At 41.7% G+C, this 16,824-nt stretch overlaps 1 protein-coding gene across 9 annotated transcripts in view; it reads left to right on the forward strand.

The window, feature by feature from the left end:
* Window positions 1–16,824, forward strand: part of CFAP20DC (CFAP20 domain containing) — a 236,786-nt gene that overhangs the window by 169,142 nt on the left and 50,820 nt on the right. For all 9 annotated transcript variants that reach the window (XM_036331721.1, XM_036331722.1, XM_036331723.1 and 6 more), the window contains one exon: window positions 7,876–8,079. In XM_036331721.1, the coding sequence (XP_036187614.1) occupies window positions 7,876–8,079 (204 nt within the window). The remainder of the gene's footprint in view (window positions 1–7,875; window positions 8,080–16,824) is intronic.

The following is a 16,824-nucleotide window of genomic DNA, read 5'->3' on the forward strand; positions in this document are numbered from 1 at the left end:
ACATACTAGTATATGAGATAAAAAGGAATCTCTTTGCAAGGAATTTTGCCACCGTTGGGTATAATTACCCAAGAATTCTCTACCTGAGGCATTCTTAAGATATTAGTGCAGCCATGGGCAAACTACGGCCTGTGGGCCGGCCCGTTTGAAATGAATAAAACTAAAAAAAAAAAACAGACCATACCCTTTTATGTAATGATGTTTTCTTTGAATTTATATTAGTTCACACAAACACTCCATCCATGCTTTTGTTCCGGCCCTCCGGTCCAGTTTAAGAACCCATTGTGGCCCTCGAGTCAAAAAGTTTGCCCACCCCTGGATTAGTGTGTGTGGATAGTGAAGTACAGGCTGAGTCAGGGGTTGTGAAGTGTCTCCAGGTCTCAAGCTGAAATGTTTGTGAGACACATTTCAGAGGTGGCAGTGGAGCTGGGTAAGCCTACCCTGTGAATGCCATTGACATAAAGTTGGTTCTTTCTAACAGTCTGACTCCTGATTTATACTGTGCAAATTCCATCTCTTAAGTTTAGCAAAGTTTTTCAAGTTGTGCTGTGGCTTGGTCTTTGAATTTTGATTTACCTCTTTGCCTGTTGAAACACATGCTGCAAGCTGCCATACATTTTGAATGAGCTATGTCCTCAAGTATGTGTCACAGCTCATGTTGTGGCTTCTGTCTTCTCTTCATTCTTGTTGTCAGTGGGCTGCGTACCCAATGAATCAGGACAAACGCTTGTGTGGGGTGAGTAGCTCAGGAATTTAGAACAAGTCTTCATGGAGCACTAGCTGGCAAAGATGCCCTGGACCACTAATTTACTATCAGCCGTTATTTAAAATATCAGCATAGAAATTAAACACTGTCTGTAAATAGCAATAGAGAGGACATTAATCTTCAAATTAAATGCCAATTAAAATTATCTTTGGAAAATAGACTTCTACTTTCCTTGGGGTCATTTGGGGGTTCAAAAAACTTCCAAAATTTTCTAATTACAGCTTCAAAATTCTTAATAATAAATACAAATTTAAACTACCAATGGTAATGACACCCCAGCCACATTTTTTCTCACTAAGACAGCCCCCAAGTAAGTGCCAGTGATTAACAACTAATCACTTTTCAGGAAAGTCTTAGACTTTCATGCTCTCCTTGGTCATGGAGAAGTAAACACATACTTTGATGAAGTTTCACAAATTGAACAAGCCCTAGTGACCATCCCCCAGCTCAGGAAAGAGAACAAGACCAGCACCCCCCCCCCCCAAGCCTAATCGAGCTCCCTCCCTGTCTCCACCCCCTTCTGTCACTGTCCCCTCACGACCTGCCCTGACTCCCAAGACTAGTTTCACAATGTATACTCTCTTGTGTCTGGTTTCTCTCACTTAGCATCTTGTTTGTGAGATTCAATATATCACTCATGTCATTGCTTATAGTGTTTTACTGTGTGACTCTCACACTATTTATCCATTCTATTTATGGCATTTGCATAGTTTCCATTTCTGAACTGGTATCTTAGATTTTTCATAAGACTTGGGCAGCAAAGTGGAAGCCATTTGGTCTTATAAGATTTTGATTAAATCTCTTTCATGAAGCCTTCACTGATTCTGTAAGTGAACGCTCTCTTTTCTGAATGCCAGACTATTTGACTATTTCCCCTTTCTCAATTGCCTTTTGTATTCTACTCTAACAGCCACCATCCCTTAGAGTAGCGATTCTCAACTTGTGGGTCGCGACCATTGGAAAACACATATAGCATATCAGATATTTATATTACGATTCATAACAGTAGCAAAATTACAGTTATGAAGTAGCAACGAAAATAATTTTATGGTTGGAGGCCACCACAACATGAGGAACTGTATTAAAACGGTCGCGGCATTAGGAAGGTTGAGAACCACTACCTTAGAGTCTTGCTGTAACTTAAAAGAATTCACATAGTCAGCGATTGCTTATAGACTTTTTACTAAGAGTTACACGATGTTCCCTGTGCGTGGGTGTCAGGCACTGTCATGATGCAAACCTGATTTAGAAGGAGAGTGTGAGATTTTACAGGCTCCAGAATGAGACTAGCGACCCAGCTTTCTCCCAATTCTATTACACTCCCATCCTTGTAGGATAGAGTGAGGTTCTTCATCTGATCTATTAACCCATGGCCATGTCTCCTTTTGGCTCTATGCCACCATTGGAAACTTAGCTTGTGTCTCTCACAGTTCCTATCTGAGGCTCACAAAACTCTGTAGGCCGGTGTTTGATCGATTAAGCTAGCCTGTCTTAAAATCTTGAGAAGAGAGATCGAAGAGCATCTAGTTGAAAGGTTATTTTTGTTTGTTGTATTTTATGATTTTGCTGGAGTTATTAGTTTTCTTTTTAATCATTATCAGGGTTCTGTTTGATTATTAATACTATACCTCAGATATGCTTCCTTAATTTATGCTCATTTCTTGATAGCTCTTGTCCTACTAGATCGGAAGGCCTGTGAGAGCAGGGGCCACATCTTACTTGTGTTTGCATCTTCACTGTCTTATGCTCCTAATAACATCTTTCGAAGCAAAAGATGACTTCATGACTTTTAATGACTTCATGATGGAAGGGCTTGCGTGGAATCTGAGCACAGTTGAATTATATAGCCCTGTGCCTATTACCTTGTTCCTGAAGCAGCTGATTGATAAAGTCTCCCCTCTTTCTTACAAGGATATTTTGAGATGAAATTGTATTATACATAGCATTTTGAGCCTTTCAGAGATAGAATTACATAAAGCACTTTGCATCTCAGCAGTTGCATAATTTAGTTAGATGACATCTTGTGGCTGAAGTCCACTTTAATGTGAAGACTTTATTGCAATCCTTTTTTAAAAAAATGAATAATTTAGCCTTTCTGGTGATTTAGATATGGTTTAAGAGATTGCAAATCAAGAATGTATCAGGGGACTAAGTTAATTACCTGTCTCTGCCACCAGTTGCTCTACTCATGACCCTGGAGAAAGTCACTTCTTTGGCTCAGCTCATTTTTGGCTGCCCCTTCCAGGGTGTTGTCAGAATACATTATTACTGTATGATATAAAGTCATGGAAATACAGAGTTCTAAGCAAACTTAGCACCAACAGTTCCTGGCACATAACAGGGTCTCAGTAAGTATTTGTGGAATAAATTAATGGATTAACACATCAAGCCATTTTCACCATGCCAGATTCCTGCAACATTCCAGCCAGCTATTATTTCCCCAGCCTCTGCTTCAGTCCCACGGGTGGTGGAGAGAGTTCACTCCCTCTGAAGGCTGCCCATTCCATTTGTCAATAAATTGAATTACGATCAAATGCCACTGTAGACTTCTGGGAGGCTTTCAGTCTCCTGGGCAGTTAGTCCGGCTGTGCTGCATCTTAGACATGTCGCTGTTGTAGTGTTGATCACAGTACATTTGAGAATAACTGTTACGCCTCCTTTCTAGACTGTGAGCTCCATGAGGACAGATGTGCGTCTTACTTTTTTTATACTCCCAGCTCGCAGCATAGCACAGAATGGATGAAAGACTGGACGGAGGGGATCAGAGAAAATGGGAGGAAGGAATAATAATAACAAGAGCATATGTATTGATTGCCAGCTCAGTGGCCTCCTAAGAGAATTGTACTCACCCTAGAAGATGTGTCAGAAACAATCCACTGGGCTTCAGGAAGACTTTTTTTTTAACTATTTCCATTTATTTTTTTAAGCCTAACCATTTTCATTTCAATTTTATGTGTGTTTTATACTGTACATACTATTTTAATATAGTTGTGCATGTGTTTAATTTATAAATACCTACATATTGGAAAGTAGATATTCCAACACTTTCTGATAGAAGTACAAATCATAAGTTTGAAGACCCTTAGTTCATCAGGTACTATGCTAAGCATTTGATATATAGTATTTCATTTTATCCACCAAAAATTCCATGAGGTATATACTATGGTTCCATTTTGCAGGTGAAGAAACTAGGCACAGAGAGGTTAGGTAATTTGCCCTATCATATACACCTGTTAAATGGTGTAACTAGGGCCCAGAAAGGATTTGTCTGGCTTAACCACTGCCCCATTCTCTCTTGTTTTTCCATCCTCGCACCTGGGGTATACCTCAGGCACAGTACAGGTTGTGGAGTCAATAAATAAATGAATAGATGGGTTAATCATACCACATATTAAGATTTCCTTAAGAAAAATGTAAAACCCAAAAATATTTTCTTTTTCATGTATTGGCAATGACCAGACAAGTAACATACCTCTTTGACAGATGAGAACATTTAGTTCCATTTCTTGCAGAAGAAGGACAGCAACTCACTTGATCACTATTGAGCCCAAAGTCAAGTGATTGGTCTTGTGTTCACATCTGATTACTGACTGCTCTTTAACTGAAATATAACTTATATGCCATAAAATTCACCCTTTTAAAGTATACAATTCAGTAATTTTAGTATATTCATAAAATTATGTAACCATCACCACAACATAATTTCAGAACATTAGCATCACCCCAAAAAGAAACCCCATACCCATTAGCTGTCACCCTCCATCCCTCTCTTCCCCCAAGCCACAAATCTGCTTTCTGTCTCTATGGATTTGCTCAGTCTGGACATTTCATCTAAATGGACTATATAATCTAGGACCTTATAACTTAGTATAATGTTTTCAAGGTTTATTAGTATGTCATTACTTTTCTATAGTTAAACTAGAGGCCCGGTGCACAAAAATTTGTGCACTCGGGGGGGGGGGGGGTCCCTCAGCCCGGCCTGTGCCCTCTCGCAGTCTGGGACCCCTCAGGAGATAACGCCCTACTGGCTTAGGCCTGCTCCCAGGTGGCAGAGGGCAGGCCCAATACCTAGGTGCAGCCCCTGGTTGGGCTCAGAGCAGGGCCGATTGGGGAGTTGGGGCGCTGCCCCCTGTCATGCACAGAGCAGGGCGGATCGGGAGGTTGCGATGCCACCCTCAGTCACGCTCAGGGTAGGGCCAATGGGGGGTTGGGGCACCCCCCCTGTCACACCAAGGCAGGGTCGATGGGGAGGTTGTGGCGCCACCCCCTGTCACGCACAGAGCAGGGCCAATCAGGGGGTTGGGGTGCTGCCCCCTGTCACGCACAGAGCAGGGCCCATCAGGGGGTTTGGGGCTCCGTACCCTGTCACGCACAGAGCAGGGCCCATGAGGGGGTTGGGGAGCTCTTCCCTGTCATGCACAGAGCAGGGCCCATCAGGGGGTTGAGGAGCTCCCCGCTGTCACTCACAGAGTAGGGCCAATAGGGGAGTTGGGGCACCGCCCCCTGTCACACACAGAGCAGGGCGGATCAGGGGGTTGGGGTGCTGCCCTCTATCACCCACAGAGCAGGGCCAATCGGGGTTGGGGTGCTGCCACTGTCACACTCAAGGCAGGGCCAATGGGGAAGTTACGGCTCTACCCCATCACACACATAGCAGGGCCCCGGGGGGGGGGGGGGGGCGCCGCCCTCTATCACCCACAGAGCAGGGCCGATCAGGGGGTTGGGACGCCGCCACTCTCATACTCAGGGCAGGGTCAATGGGGAGGTTATGTCTCTACCCCGTCACACACAGAGCAGGGCCCGTGGGCGGGGTTGGGGAGCCGCACCCTGTCACACACAGAGCAGGGCCGATCAGGGGGTTTGGGCGCTGCCCCCGTCACACTGATCCCAATGCCGGAGGCCTCACGGCTCCGCTGATCCCGGTGCTGGAAGGCATATTACCCTTTTACTATATAGAATAGAGGCCTGGTGCACGGGTGGGGGCCGGCTAGTTTGCCCTGAAGGGTGTCCTGGATCAGGGTGGGGGTCCCTGGCCAGTCTGGGTGAGGGGCTGAGGGCTGTTTTCAGGCTGTCGGGTGACTGAAGCTCCCAACTGCTCCTTTTTTTCTTTTTTCTTTTTTTATTCTGGGCCAGCTTTAGCTCTGGCTCCCGCTCTGAGGCCTCTGCTGCTGAAAGCAGGTATCTGGTTTGTTTGTGTTCTATAATCGAAACTCTGTATCAACTCCAGCTCTGAGATCCCAGCTCGCTGAAAGCAGGTTTCTGGGGTTTTGTTTAGCTTCTATATTTGTTACAATGTTTCAAACTGCCAGCTCAGAGGCCGGCAAGGCAGGCGGGGAATGTTGGAGTCCTCCGTCACTGAAGCAAGCAAGCCTCATTCATGTTCGCTTTAAGCTGCCTAGCTGCCGGCTGCCATCTTGGCTGGCAGTTAATTTGCATATCTCGCTGATTAGCCAATGGGAAGGGTAGCTGTCGTATGCCAATTACCATGTTTCTCTTTTATTAGATAGGATTATATTCCATTGTATGGATAAACAAACATCCTTTCACCAGTTGATGACATGGTAGGGTTTTCACTTTTTGGCTACCATGAATAATGCTGCTATGAACATTCATTTACAAGTTTTTATATGAACACATGTTTTCAGTTCTCTTGGATATATAGCTAGGAGTGAATTCCTGGGCCATGGGCCCAGGTTTAACATTTTGAGGAACCTCCAAACTGTTTTCCAATGTGGCTGCACCATCTTGCATTGCCACCAGCAGTATATGGGGATTCCAGTTTTTTCATGTCTTCGCCACACTGGTTACTGTCTGTCTTTTGTATTATAACAATCCTAGTGGATGTGAATGGTATCTCATTGTGGTGTTGATTTGTATTTCACTAATGATAGTGATGTTGAGCATCTCTTCTTGTGTTTATTGCTCCCCCAACTATTTCTTTTAAATTTAAATTATATATTTCCCTTTTTTTCCTTTTAGTGCTTTTCATTGAAATATAAATTTTGTTCATCTTCTCATGATGTCTATTTTGTCCCAAGAATCTCAAAGCTCTCAAATGCTTATGAACTCTCCTGTTAGAGATTGCATGGCCTGGGTGTAAATCACAATGCTCATTCATATATGATACTAACACTTAGCAATGTTGAAATTAACATTTGTTATCAAATTTGGTTTAGGCCAGAGAGAAAGGAAAGGTTTTAAAAATTGCATATGCCAGTTTCTTCCCTGTACAGTAAAAGAATATTTACATTAGCCTCTAAAGATTTGTAGTACTATTCTTGAGGGGGAAAAATGTGCCTGACAGATTTCATGTATAGTAAAGTCTGTATCAATAAAAGTGTTTATTGTAGCTGTGAGGTCTTTCTGGCTTTCAGACCTACATGTTCCCATCTGAAGTTCATATTTTATTTGATGTTTTTTGACAGTGTTAGTCATGCTCAATCTTACTGTAAGTTGAATGTATTTGGTCATAATGATAAGGATGAAATTTATCAATTTCTTGTAAAGTGGACATTTTTATGGGAAGCGATTTTTCTTTTTTTTTAACTGCTTTGAATTTTTATTTATTTAGTCAGTCCTCAAATAGTGGTTGAGCATCAGACATGGACAGTACCTATAGTGGGAGTAAGACAGTCTTTGTGGAGCTCATAGACCACCTGTGAATGCCAAGACCAATTACTAACTGCAATTATGATAGATACTAAAAATGAACACTTTAAGCCTCTGTGTGAGCCCATAAAGTGGAGGAGCTGACCCAGTTTGTGGTTGTCAGAAAAGGCCTCCTCAAGGTAGTAACATAATTTGGGACTAAAAAACACCTCGGAGTTAGACAGCAGATGGGGCACAACAACTGGCATAGGCACAGGCACTAACGCAGACATAAATTTGCTGCTTTAGAGAATCTTAGTGAAGCACAGTGTGGCTGGCATGTCAGGAGCAAAAAGACAAGGTCAGGCAGAGGGGTAGGCATCGATAAAGACATGTTGGGCTTGACCTCTGTCACTGGGGAGCCATAAAAGGGGTAAGGCTGTAGCACTTGATGATAGCCTGTAAAATTAAGAAAGGCCAAGTGACCCTTTGTTCTGTCACCTTTTTCCTTTCTTGGTCAGGAATATGACTGGAGAAACTACCAGCCCAGCCAGATGAGTGAATCCGAGTTGCAAATGCTGGCAAGCCTACGGCAGCAGCAGAATGATGATCTGGAGGACACGGGGGCTTCCCATGGCCTGAGTGCGTCCCAGGTGGACAACTGTAACGTCAGCATAAGTACCAGCAGTGACGACACCACCACCTGGAACTCCTGCCTGCCGCCTGTAAGTCCCGGGCTTTGGTCCGTTGATTTCCCTAACAAGGAGCAAGCTCCTTCCTTACAAAGCCCACCTTGCCTGGGAACACAAGGGCCCAACAAGCACCCCCGCTATGAGCAACGCTCAGAGCCCATTCGGAAATACTGGTTGTCTGTCAGGTGTGGGGTCATTGACTTTTCTAAATTGTCTTAGTTAACCTCAAATAATGCATGCTAATTGTGTGTTGATATATAAAACCACACATGGAAAGAAACAAGAATAATTTAGTTGTAGATTCTAGATGTCCCACTGCATCCCCAGCTCCTTGTACAAGCCCTGGCACACAGGAAGGTTGATATTTGTTCAATGAATGAATAAATAGGAAGAGACTATAAATATTCTAAGGATTGCTTGGATGCAAGGTCAGAAAAGAACCTTCTGTAGAAACCACAGATGTTTACTGACTCTTCCCTGCACCTGAGGGCATGATCGGCCTGCAGATGCTTCAGGGGCTCCTGTTTGCCCATATGCTCGCACAGGTAGAGCTCTTTAATACGGCCCAGCATCCACACTAGGATGGCAAAGGACTTGGAGTAGCTCAAAGTCTTCCTGGTTTTCAGGTGAAGGAACTAAATTGGCCCACCTTCCACCCCAGTCAGTGTTGGACCCCAGAGCAGAGCCCAGTGTTCATACTAGGTCCATTCTCTACAATACTGTCCTACAGGACCTTCTGGCTTAACTGGAAATACAAAGCAGAAGCTTCGACAAATAGTCACAAGAAATACTGTGAAGCAGAATAATAAATTATTTTTATAATAATCATAATTATTAAGCACCTAGAGACATTTTAAGACCTAGCTAGGCCCAAGGGATATTTACATATAAGGCCACATTCAACATCAGATCAAATGCATTAAAATACACTTTTATCCACAGTAAATGTTCTATCCAACAGCAATTTTTGAAAGGAAACATAAAGTTGTGTAACTTTGATTCATATTTATATAATGTATTAAAATATATAAAGATTGAGTCCTAGTGTAGGTTGGCAACGGATAACTTCTGTATTAAGTATTTCATTAAATATTTATTAATTTTACAATTTTCTTTTTGAATTTTAAAGCCAGCTTTTTTCCAAGTTTCCAACATCTTTGTAGATCTTAGAAATCTCAGAGACCCTGGCACTAGGCCTGTGGTGTTACCTAACTCCCTCCTCACTGCTGTCCCCTGTGGTGAGCACTGGCAAGGCCCATTTCCAGTTGGGGAAATGGAGGGCCTGAGTAAAGTGACTCAGAACTAGTGTGGCATGACTCCTGAGTCTGAGCTCCTGACCACCATGAGCCAGTGACTTCTCCATGACTCAGTTGTCTAATGAGTGCTACCAATATCCAGCAGAAGGTGAGATTCCTGCTCTGGAGGGAACTTGTAAGTCTTCATGGAGGAGGAATTCAGATTGGCTCTAAGGAGGGGTGTGTGTGTGTGTGTGTGTGTGTGTGTGTGTGTGTGTGTGGTGGTGGTGGGGTGGGGGGGAGGAGGGGGGGTAGAGTGAGATGGTGTTCATTTTTCATTAGTGTTCTTTTTCCTCACCTTGCCCACCCTCCAGGTTTCTCTTGCCTTAGTTGTGCTTTCATTAATTGAATGTTCAAGCATGCATAATGTCTGGAGCAGCCTTAGTGCCAAAGAGTATCTACCCATGCAGCAAAAATACCCTGTGTGCTGGTACTCACAGTACCCTTGCAGCCAGCACTAAAAGCATCAGTATAAGTTGCAGATTTTTGCCAATGCTATTTACAATGGAATTGAAAAATTGCCTTTCTTATAAAACAGTCCTCGGCAGGCATTTAAACCAAAAGAAAGAAAGGGAACAGTGGCCTTCTGAACAAGCTTCTTCCGTCATGAAGCAGCTTGGAGGCCAGCATTACAAAGGGCAAGCTGAGGAATGCTTATTTATGGACTGAAAAGGCTGAGCTCTCGGTTGTCCTGGATACAGTGTTCTCATCACTGTCCTGTCTGACAAGGACTGAAGTCCTCATGTGTGACAACTGCTCCTCTCTAAAAGTATTTGGCCAAAAACAACATCATTAATAATGATCTTAATAACCCCTCTATTTGACCAAATGAAAAATTGAAATATTTTAGACAGAGAATATAATGGAAAAGCCTACCTTTGGTATTCATAAGATGTGTTTATTACTGCATCAAGTTCAATATTGGAACTATCACCAAATGGAAAATTACATTTCTTAATGAACTCCTGCATCTTGTTGCTCGTAGAGAGTTTAAATAGCAGTTTACAAGAACTATTGTGGTCTTTCTGAGAGTTCATACCTTTCTCTTTAGAAGTTGTACAGGGGCCGTGAAAAAGAACAAAAGAACTCATAACTTTATTTATCACAGTAATATCCTGCTTTCCTTGTAGCTCAGTGATGGCTACCATCCAGGCTGGCACTCACACCAGAAACTTGGAAGACCCCCTCCCCCTCCTTTGGGGTCCACATCCACTGGGTCTCCAAATCCTGAGTCTCCACTCTTCCTTTTACCTCATAACGCTCCCCACTTATACCATAACCTTGGCACTGTATTTTTTTATGCAAATTCCTTCAACAGTCTCCTAATACCTCTGTATCTCCAGTCCAAGCAGCATAGCCTGAGGGATAGGAGCATCTGCTCCGAAGTCATATTGCCAAGGTTCACATCCAAGCTATGACCTTGGAAAAGCACTTGGCACTGAGACATAATAAGCACTTAATAAATTAATGTTAGTGATAATTTTTAATATCATTATTATTCACATTGGTGATCTTTCTAAAGCCCCACTCTGTTTTACCTCTTCCCTGCATAAAGCCTTTTCACAACCCCCCGTTGCCTCTTTAGTTTGACCTACAGGGCCCCTGATGATCTAAGACCTGACCCCCTCTCATCTCATCTCTCAGTGCTCCCCACATTTCACTCCCGGCTTTAGTCCCAGTTGTGAGTCCCTAAATGCCCTCTGCACATACCTTTGTACCTTATACCTGTTTATCCCACAAGACTTAGCTCCAGAGTCTTCTGCAGCCCTTCTCCAGGCCTCACTGTGAGAGACACACCTTCCTTTCTCCACCGGAGCCAGGAATATCTCCGTGGTGACTCTCACCACAGCCTAGCTTGTCTGTCTCACATTAATTCATTTCACATTTTGTTTTGAGTAGTACCACATGCTGTGAACTATGCTGGGGATACAAACAAAGCTTTACCTGCCTTGAGATGTTCACGACACTGCAGGGAAGCAGAGTCCTATCAGTCAGGGTAGTGAGTGATGGAATAGAGTCTGGGAGCAAGTGAGAGGCAGCATTCATTCTACCTGTTGGTTTCAGGGATGCTTCACAGAAAAAAGTACTGTTAAACCAGAGTTCAAGAACCAGTGCAGCCCTGGTTGGTATTGTTCAGTGGATAGTGTGTGAGCCCATGTACTGAAGGATCTTGGGTTCAATTCCCAATCAAGGGCACGTACCTGGGTTGTAGGTTCCATCCCCGCCCCATTCGGGGCATAAGCCAGAGACAACCAATCAGTGCGTCTCTCTGACATCGATGTTTCTCCTCTCTCTCCCTCCTTTCTACTCTCTCTAAAAATCAATGGAAAAAATATCCTCAGGTGAGGATTAACAAAAATAAATTAAATAAATAAAATGTTTTTTAAAAGAATGAATGCAAACTCACCATGTAGAAAGAAAGAGAAAGGAATTCCAAGTTAGAAAAGGAGCAGAAGTAAATCTATGGAAGTGAGGGTGGAGTCTCTCCTTTAACAGGATAACTTCGTCACAATACCTTTGTTTCTTCATCACCTTGAACCAGACTTGAAATGAGTTTTCGCTTGTCTCAGCATCACCACCCACCTCCCACCCAATACACATAGGACTAACTACTCCCCGCTCTAGCTACACTGTGCAGCTTGCCATGCCTTTCATCCAGATCATGTCAATCATGCTGTTGCTCATGCCTCTTCCTTCGGCCTGGGGACCCTCCATCCCTCTTCTCCTAAACACTCTTTGTGGCCCAATTCAAATGTCACTGCTGCACGAATGCTTCTGACCCTCAGCCACCATCTACAGAATTATCTCTTCTCTGGGTTCCCATTGCCTTCAGGCTCAACGATAGCACTGACCAAATCAGGGATCCTTGTTGCCAGCATCTACCAGACCTGGTTGTAAGCTCCCTGAGCAGAGAGCCTGGCATGAGGTCACACTCAGTCTGGGCTGGTTGTTACTTATTAGTTGAATAATCAATCAATAATATTAAAATAATTTTTTACTCTAAAATAGTAGTTTTTATCAAAATTTTAAAATACATGAGCTTTTCTTTGCTTAAATAAATTCTTAAAGTGGCAGGTAATATTTTACATTCCAGATTTGATAAATAGGTATTTTATATACACATAAAGGAAAAATCTCCCTCTGGACAGGGCTTAATGACCAATAATTTTAAAAGGAGACTTAGGCAGGTCACATTCAGTTTAGCGACTTTATCTCAGGACTTCACACACATTGCAGTCTGGAACCAGAATGAGGTCTTTAGCAAATTCTATTGTGTTTACTACAAGCTTTGATTCCTCAGCTTCCCCAAGCATCTGTACAGTTCAGAGTAATATGTACTATTTAAATGGTGTTTAGATGCTATAAATTAGTCATTTAAAAGTGTACTTACAAGTAACCATATTTCTCGTAACAGATTGGCTTTTGTTGGCATCTCATGCTAAATAAATCAAGCCTGCTGAGAATCCCCTGGCCTTTGACAGACAGATTTTTCAAAGTTTCTAACTTAGAACCAAATTCAATTAAAACAATACTTTACAATTTCTGTGGAAACCAAGCTACAGGTAATCAAATTTGGAGGGTTTCTGTCAGGAGTAGCCCTCATAAGATTTAGTCATAAACTGGGCCCCAGGCAAGCTTGGGAGGGGTGCTAGGAATTGGTTACAATGGAGTTCTAAGTGCATTTTATTTTGATGAGAGATTTTGATTGACAATGCATAAAATCATGGTGTGTGTGTGTGTGTTATTTCTTTTTAAGAAAAAGGATAGTTATTAATGGAAACAGCTTCATGTGATGACCAAAATAAAGACTCTTCATCAGCCAACCTTGGCTCATTTACTAGGTGTACTGGTTAATCAGATTTTTTTCAATAGATGGTGTTACACATATGTTGATATATATGGGATTTGATATGTATGTTATTTTGTTGTATTGACAACAAGTTTCAAAACTTCATATGTCAAATTTTCTGAAGGTGTTAACATCATAGATATTTTTACACTTAAAAATGTCAAATTTTTTGCCAAAAAAAGAGCATTTGCGGGAAGTTTTAATTCATTACTAGCACTGACTCAGTCGCCTATAAAATGGGAATAATAAAGAGCCTTCCTCGTACTGGCATGATGAAAAATGAATGAGACCATCAGGTGCATGTGCCCTGTGCCTAACAGAGGAAGCTCAGGCTAACTATCATCTGCTCCCCAAAGCTGTCTATTCTCCTCAAAGGGCCACTTGAGTGACCAGAAAAGATTTCTAGAACATTTCCCTTTTTTCTGACTACTGAGGGCTATAAGGGTGGGCAGAGGTTCTGTTGTTCTTGTAATATGAGCTTAACCATTAGAATCCAGACATACCCCTCAGAACTTTACACATCAATTCTTTCATTATTTCTCTCTCCCATCTATAACCTAGATTCTGGAAAAACATGCCTCACATGCATGCTAACCTGGAAGAAACCAAGGGCCTCAAAAGCCACCATTCCTTCAAGTTAGGAATTCCTGTAACCAAGTATATTAGTCCCTCAGCTCGTTTAAAAAAAAAAAAAGAAAGAAAGAAAGAAACTCATCACATGCGCCCATCAAATGGCATATTGCAGAGCATATTTGGAGGAAAACGAGGCAAAACGCACTTAATAAAATTACAAGCATATGGTGACACATTACTTATGGTCTTGATTAACGTTGCAACTTTATTGCCATTTTCATAAGATTTTACATACAACATGAAAATATTGTCTTTACCTTTTAACATGACAGAATTATCTTCTCTCCTGTTCTTTTAATTAGCCTTTACTTCTCTCCCTCAACCCCCAAATTTCTAGCAGCTTGATCGTGGAAAAGCGGAGCTTCTTTTGTGCTCAGTGGTAGTTAATTTTATGTGACTGTGGTTTTCCGACGCTAGTGCATAGCAACAGCGCCACCAAAAGGACGAGGTCCTGAATTTCTAGGATCTGTTCCATGTCTTTGCTCAGCGGCATACCATTTTTACATGATGGTTGCTGGCTGCTCTGTGTCCAATGTATAATACCTAATACATGGGCACTTCAGGCTTTAATAGGTCTTAATTTGTTCTGACCTGCAGCTTCATTAACTTCTCCGTTGTCTTTAGGTGTAATGAGTTTTCTTTTACTTCTGAACTAAAAAAGTAAATAGTTGATTGAGCTAAGCTGTAGATAACTCCGAGGAGCAGACATCATGGCACTATAGGGTGATATAACTGGTGTTAGAGTCAGAGCAGTATCTGAGCTGCATGGAATTAGCCTTCCTCATCCTCAAAGTATTGTCTATTACATCTTATATTTGTCTCAAATTTAGCAATGTAGCGACACTTAGTTTCTTTAATGTTAAATATAGAGTAATATATCATAAGAATGAAATCAAATGAATTTATGATAAGGAGGTAGTCTTACATATTTCAAATAAATGTACTTCAGTACCCTTTTTTTTCTGACGTAAACTTAACTGAGTTTGTCATATTTGTTATTCAGAATCTTAGGTATTCCCCCCTCCAGGTGAGCCCCAGCTGGATTAAGTTCATACACTAGCGGTTGCAGCGGTTCTCAACCTGTGGGTCGCGACACTTTGGGGGGTCAACGACCCTTTCACAGGGGTCGCCTAAGACCATCGGAAAACACATATATAATTACATATTGTTTATGATTAATCACTATGCTTTAATTATGTTCAATTTGTAACAATGAAATTGGGGGTCACCACAACATGAGGAACTGTATTAAAGGGTCACGGCATTAGGAAGGTTGAGAACCACTGGGTTAGAGGGTAAACTGAAACCAGACGGCCTGGTTTTCAATTATGGCTCCACTATATCCTGGCCAGCAGGACCTTGGCTAACACCCAGTGGCTGGATTTCCTCCTCTGTTAGATGGAGTTGTTAGTCCTGTCCATTTCATAGAATCACTGTGTGAATCCCATGAGATAATATCTGTCAATGATTGAACACAGAGTAAGTGCACAATAAATATCAGTTACCACCATTATCATTATTGTCACAGTTATTGGTAGGTATTGGTTGCTATTCCTTGGCTTCTTCTTATGGTATTCTCTAAATATGGCTGAATTCCAAAATAAAAAAATCAATTTTAGTTTTTTAACTGGTGCTTTCAAAGAATGTTTCCTACCTGGAAAAAGTAGAAATAGGTTTACTGCTGCATATGTATAGAAACATATATCTATTTCCACCTGTGGATAAGGACATCTGGCTTCAGACAACCCACTATATTCTCCCACTGCCACCACCTCCCTACCCCTCCTCACCCCCCCTCCCCACCCCCATGGTCAGAAAGCTTTAGAAACCATTGGGCACATGCTCATGCATTCTGATTTGGGCCTAGAAGACAAAAGACCTCACCCAAGTGAAAGCTCTGCCCTTTCAAAGTATCAAAGCAAAGTCATGGAAACCGAAATATCTTGAAGGAGCTCCTTAGCTGCATCATTCCCATAATCCCTTCCTGTCCCTGAGTTGGATTATAAAATTAGAAGATGTGCAGAGAAAGGGAAGTGGGCTACCCATTTTGTATGGCACTCACTTGCATCCTTCCCACACTGAGTCATTAGCAGGGAGGTTTATAAGTCCCTTTATAGCAGCTACATGCGTAAGTCTAAATGCTGTTATTAAATTTAAGTTCCTTATTGAATAAAAATTTTTTGAGTAACAACTTGGTCATTAGCTTTCAATAGTACAAATTAAGTTAAGGAATCCAGTATTCAGACAAGTTACAATGCCTGCAATTATTTTAAGTGAATATTTTTATTTACCTTTCTATCTATTCATATCTGTAATCCTTATTACTTTGAAAAGTTTCCAGTGGTTATTTTTTGCTTTGTTTTCTGACACTTAAAAATCATTTTAAGTGTGAACCTTTTATTAATTGTATTCCCTTTTATTCCTTATATCATTGGATCTGTTTGATATAAACATGAGCAAACATGGATGGGCCAGTCTATGTGGGCTAAGTGGTGGCTGAGTCACAAACAAGGTAGATTCTGCAGCCATTTCTATTCCCCAGAGGAGGGAATAGGCATTAAAACAAGGGGGTGGGGACAGGTGTAAATAGAATCAATGGTATAAAATTAAGCAAATAGAAATTTGGCTGAATATCAGGACTGTGATTCTTAGAGTTATGGAAATGCCTCTTAAAGTCATAGGCAGAGTTCCATTTACGGGAGGCCTACTACAGCTGAAGTACTAGAATACCAATGAAAACTTTATTGCAAGTATTTTGGCACCAGTGTGAGTTGGTCTAGAGAACCTGTTAGGCACTTTATGTGCTAATCCTTTTTTTGCTGTGAAATAATAAAGCCTAAATCATAGAACTAAATTTCACTTACAAATTGCTAAAAGTCTTATTTCTCTAGTGAGATCAAATATGTCTTATAACATGTTTTTCCTTCCACTGGTCTCCCAGCTGTTTCTTATTACTGAAATGGTGATGCATTGATATTGGTTCAATTACCAAAGTATCTG

The sequence above is a fragment of the Myotis myotis genome, unplaced genomic scaffold (genome assembly GCF_014108235.1).
Source record: "Myotis myotis isolate mMyoMyo1 unplaced genomic scaffold, mMyoMyo1.p scaffold_m19_p_13, whole genome shotgun sequence".
Taxonomy (NCBI): Eukaryota; Metazoa; Chordata; class Mammalia; order Chiroptera; family Vespertilionidae; genus Myotis; species Myotis myotis.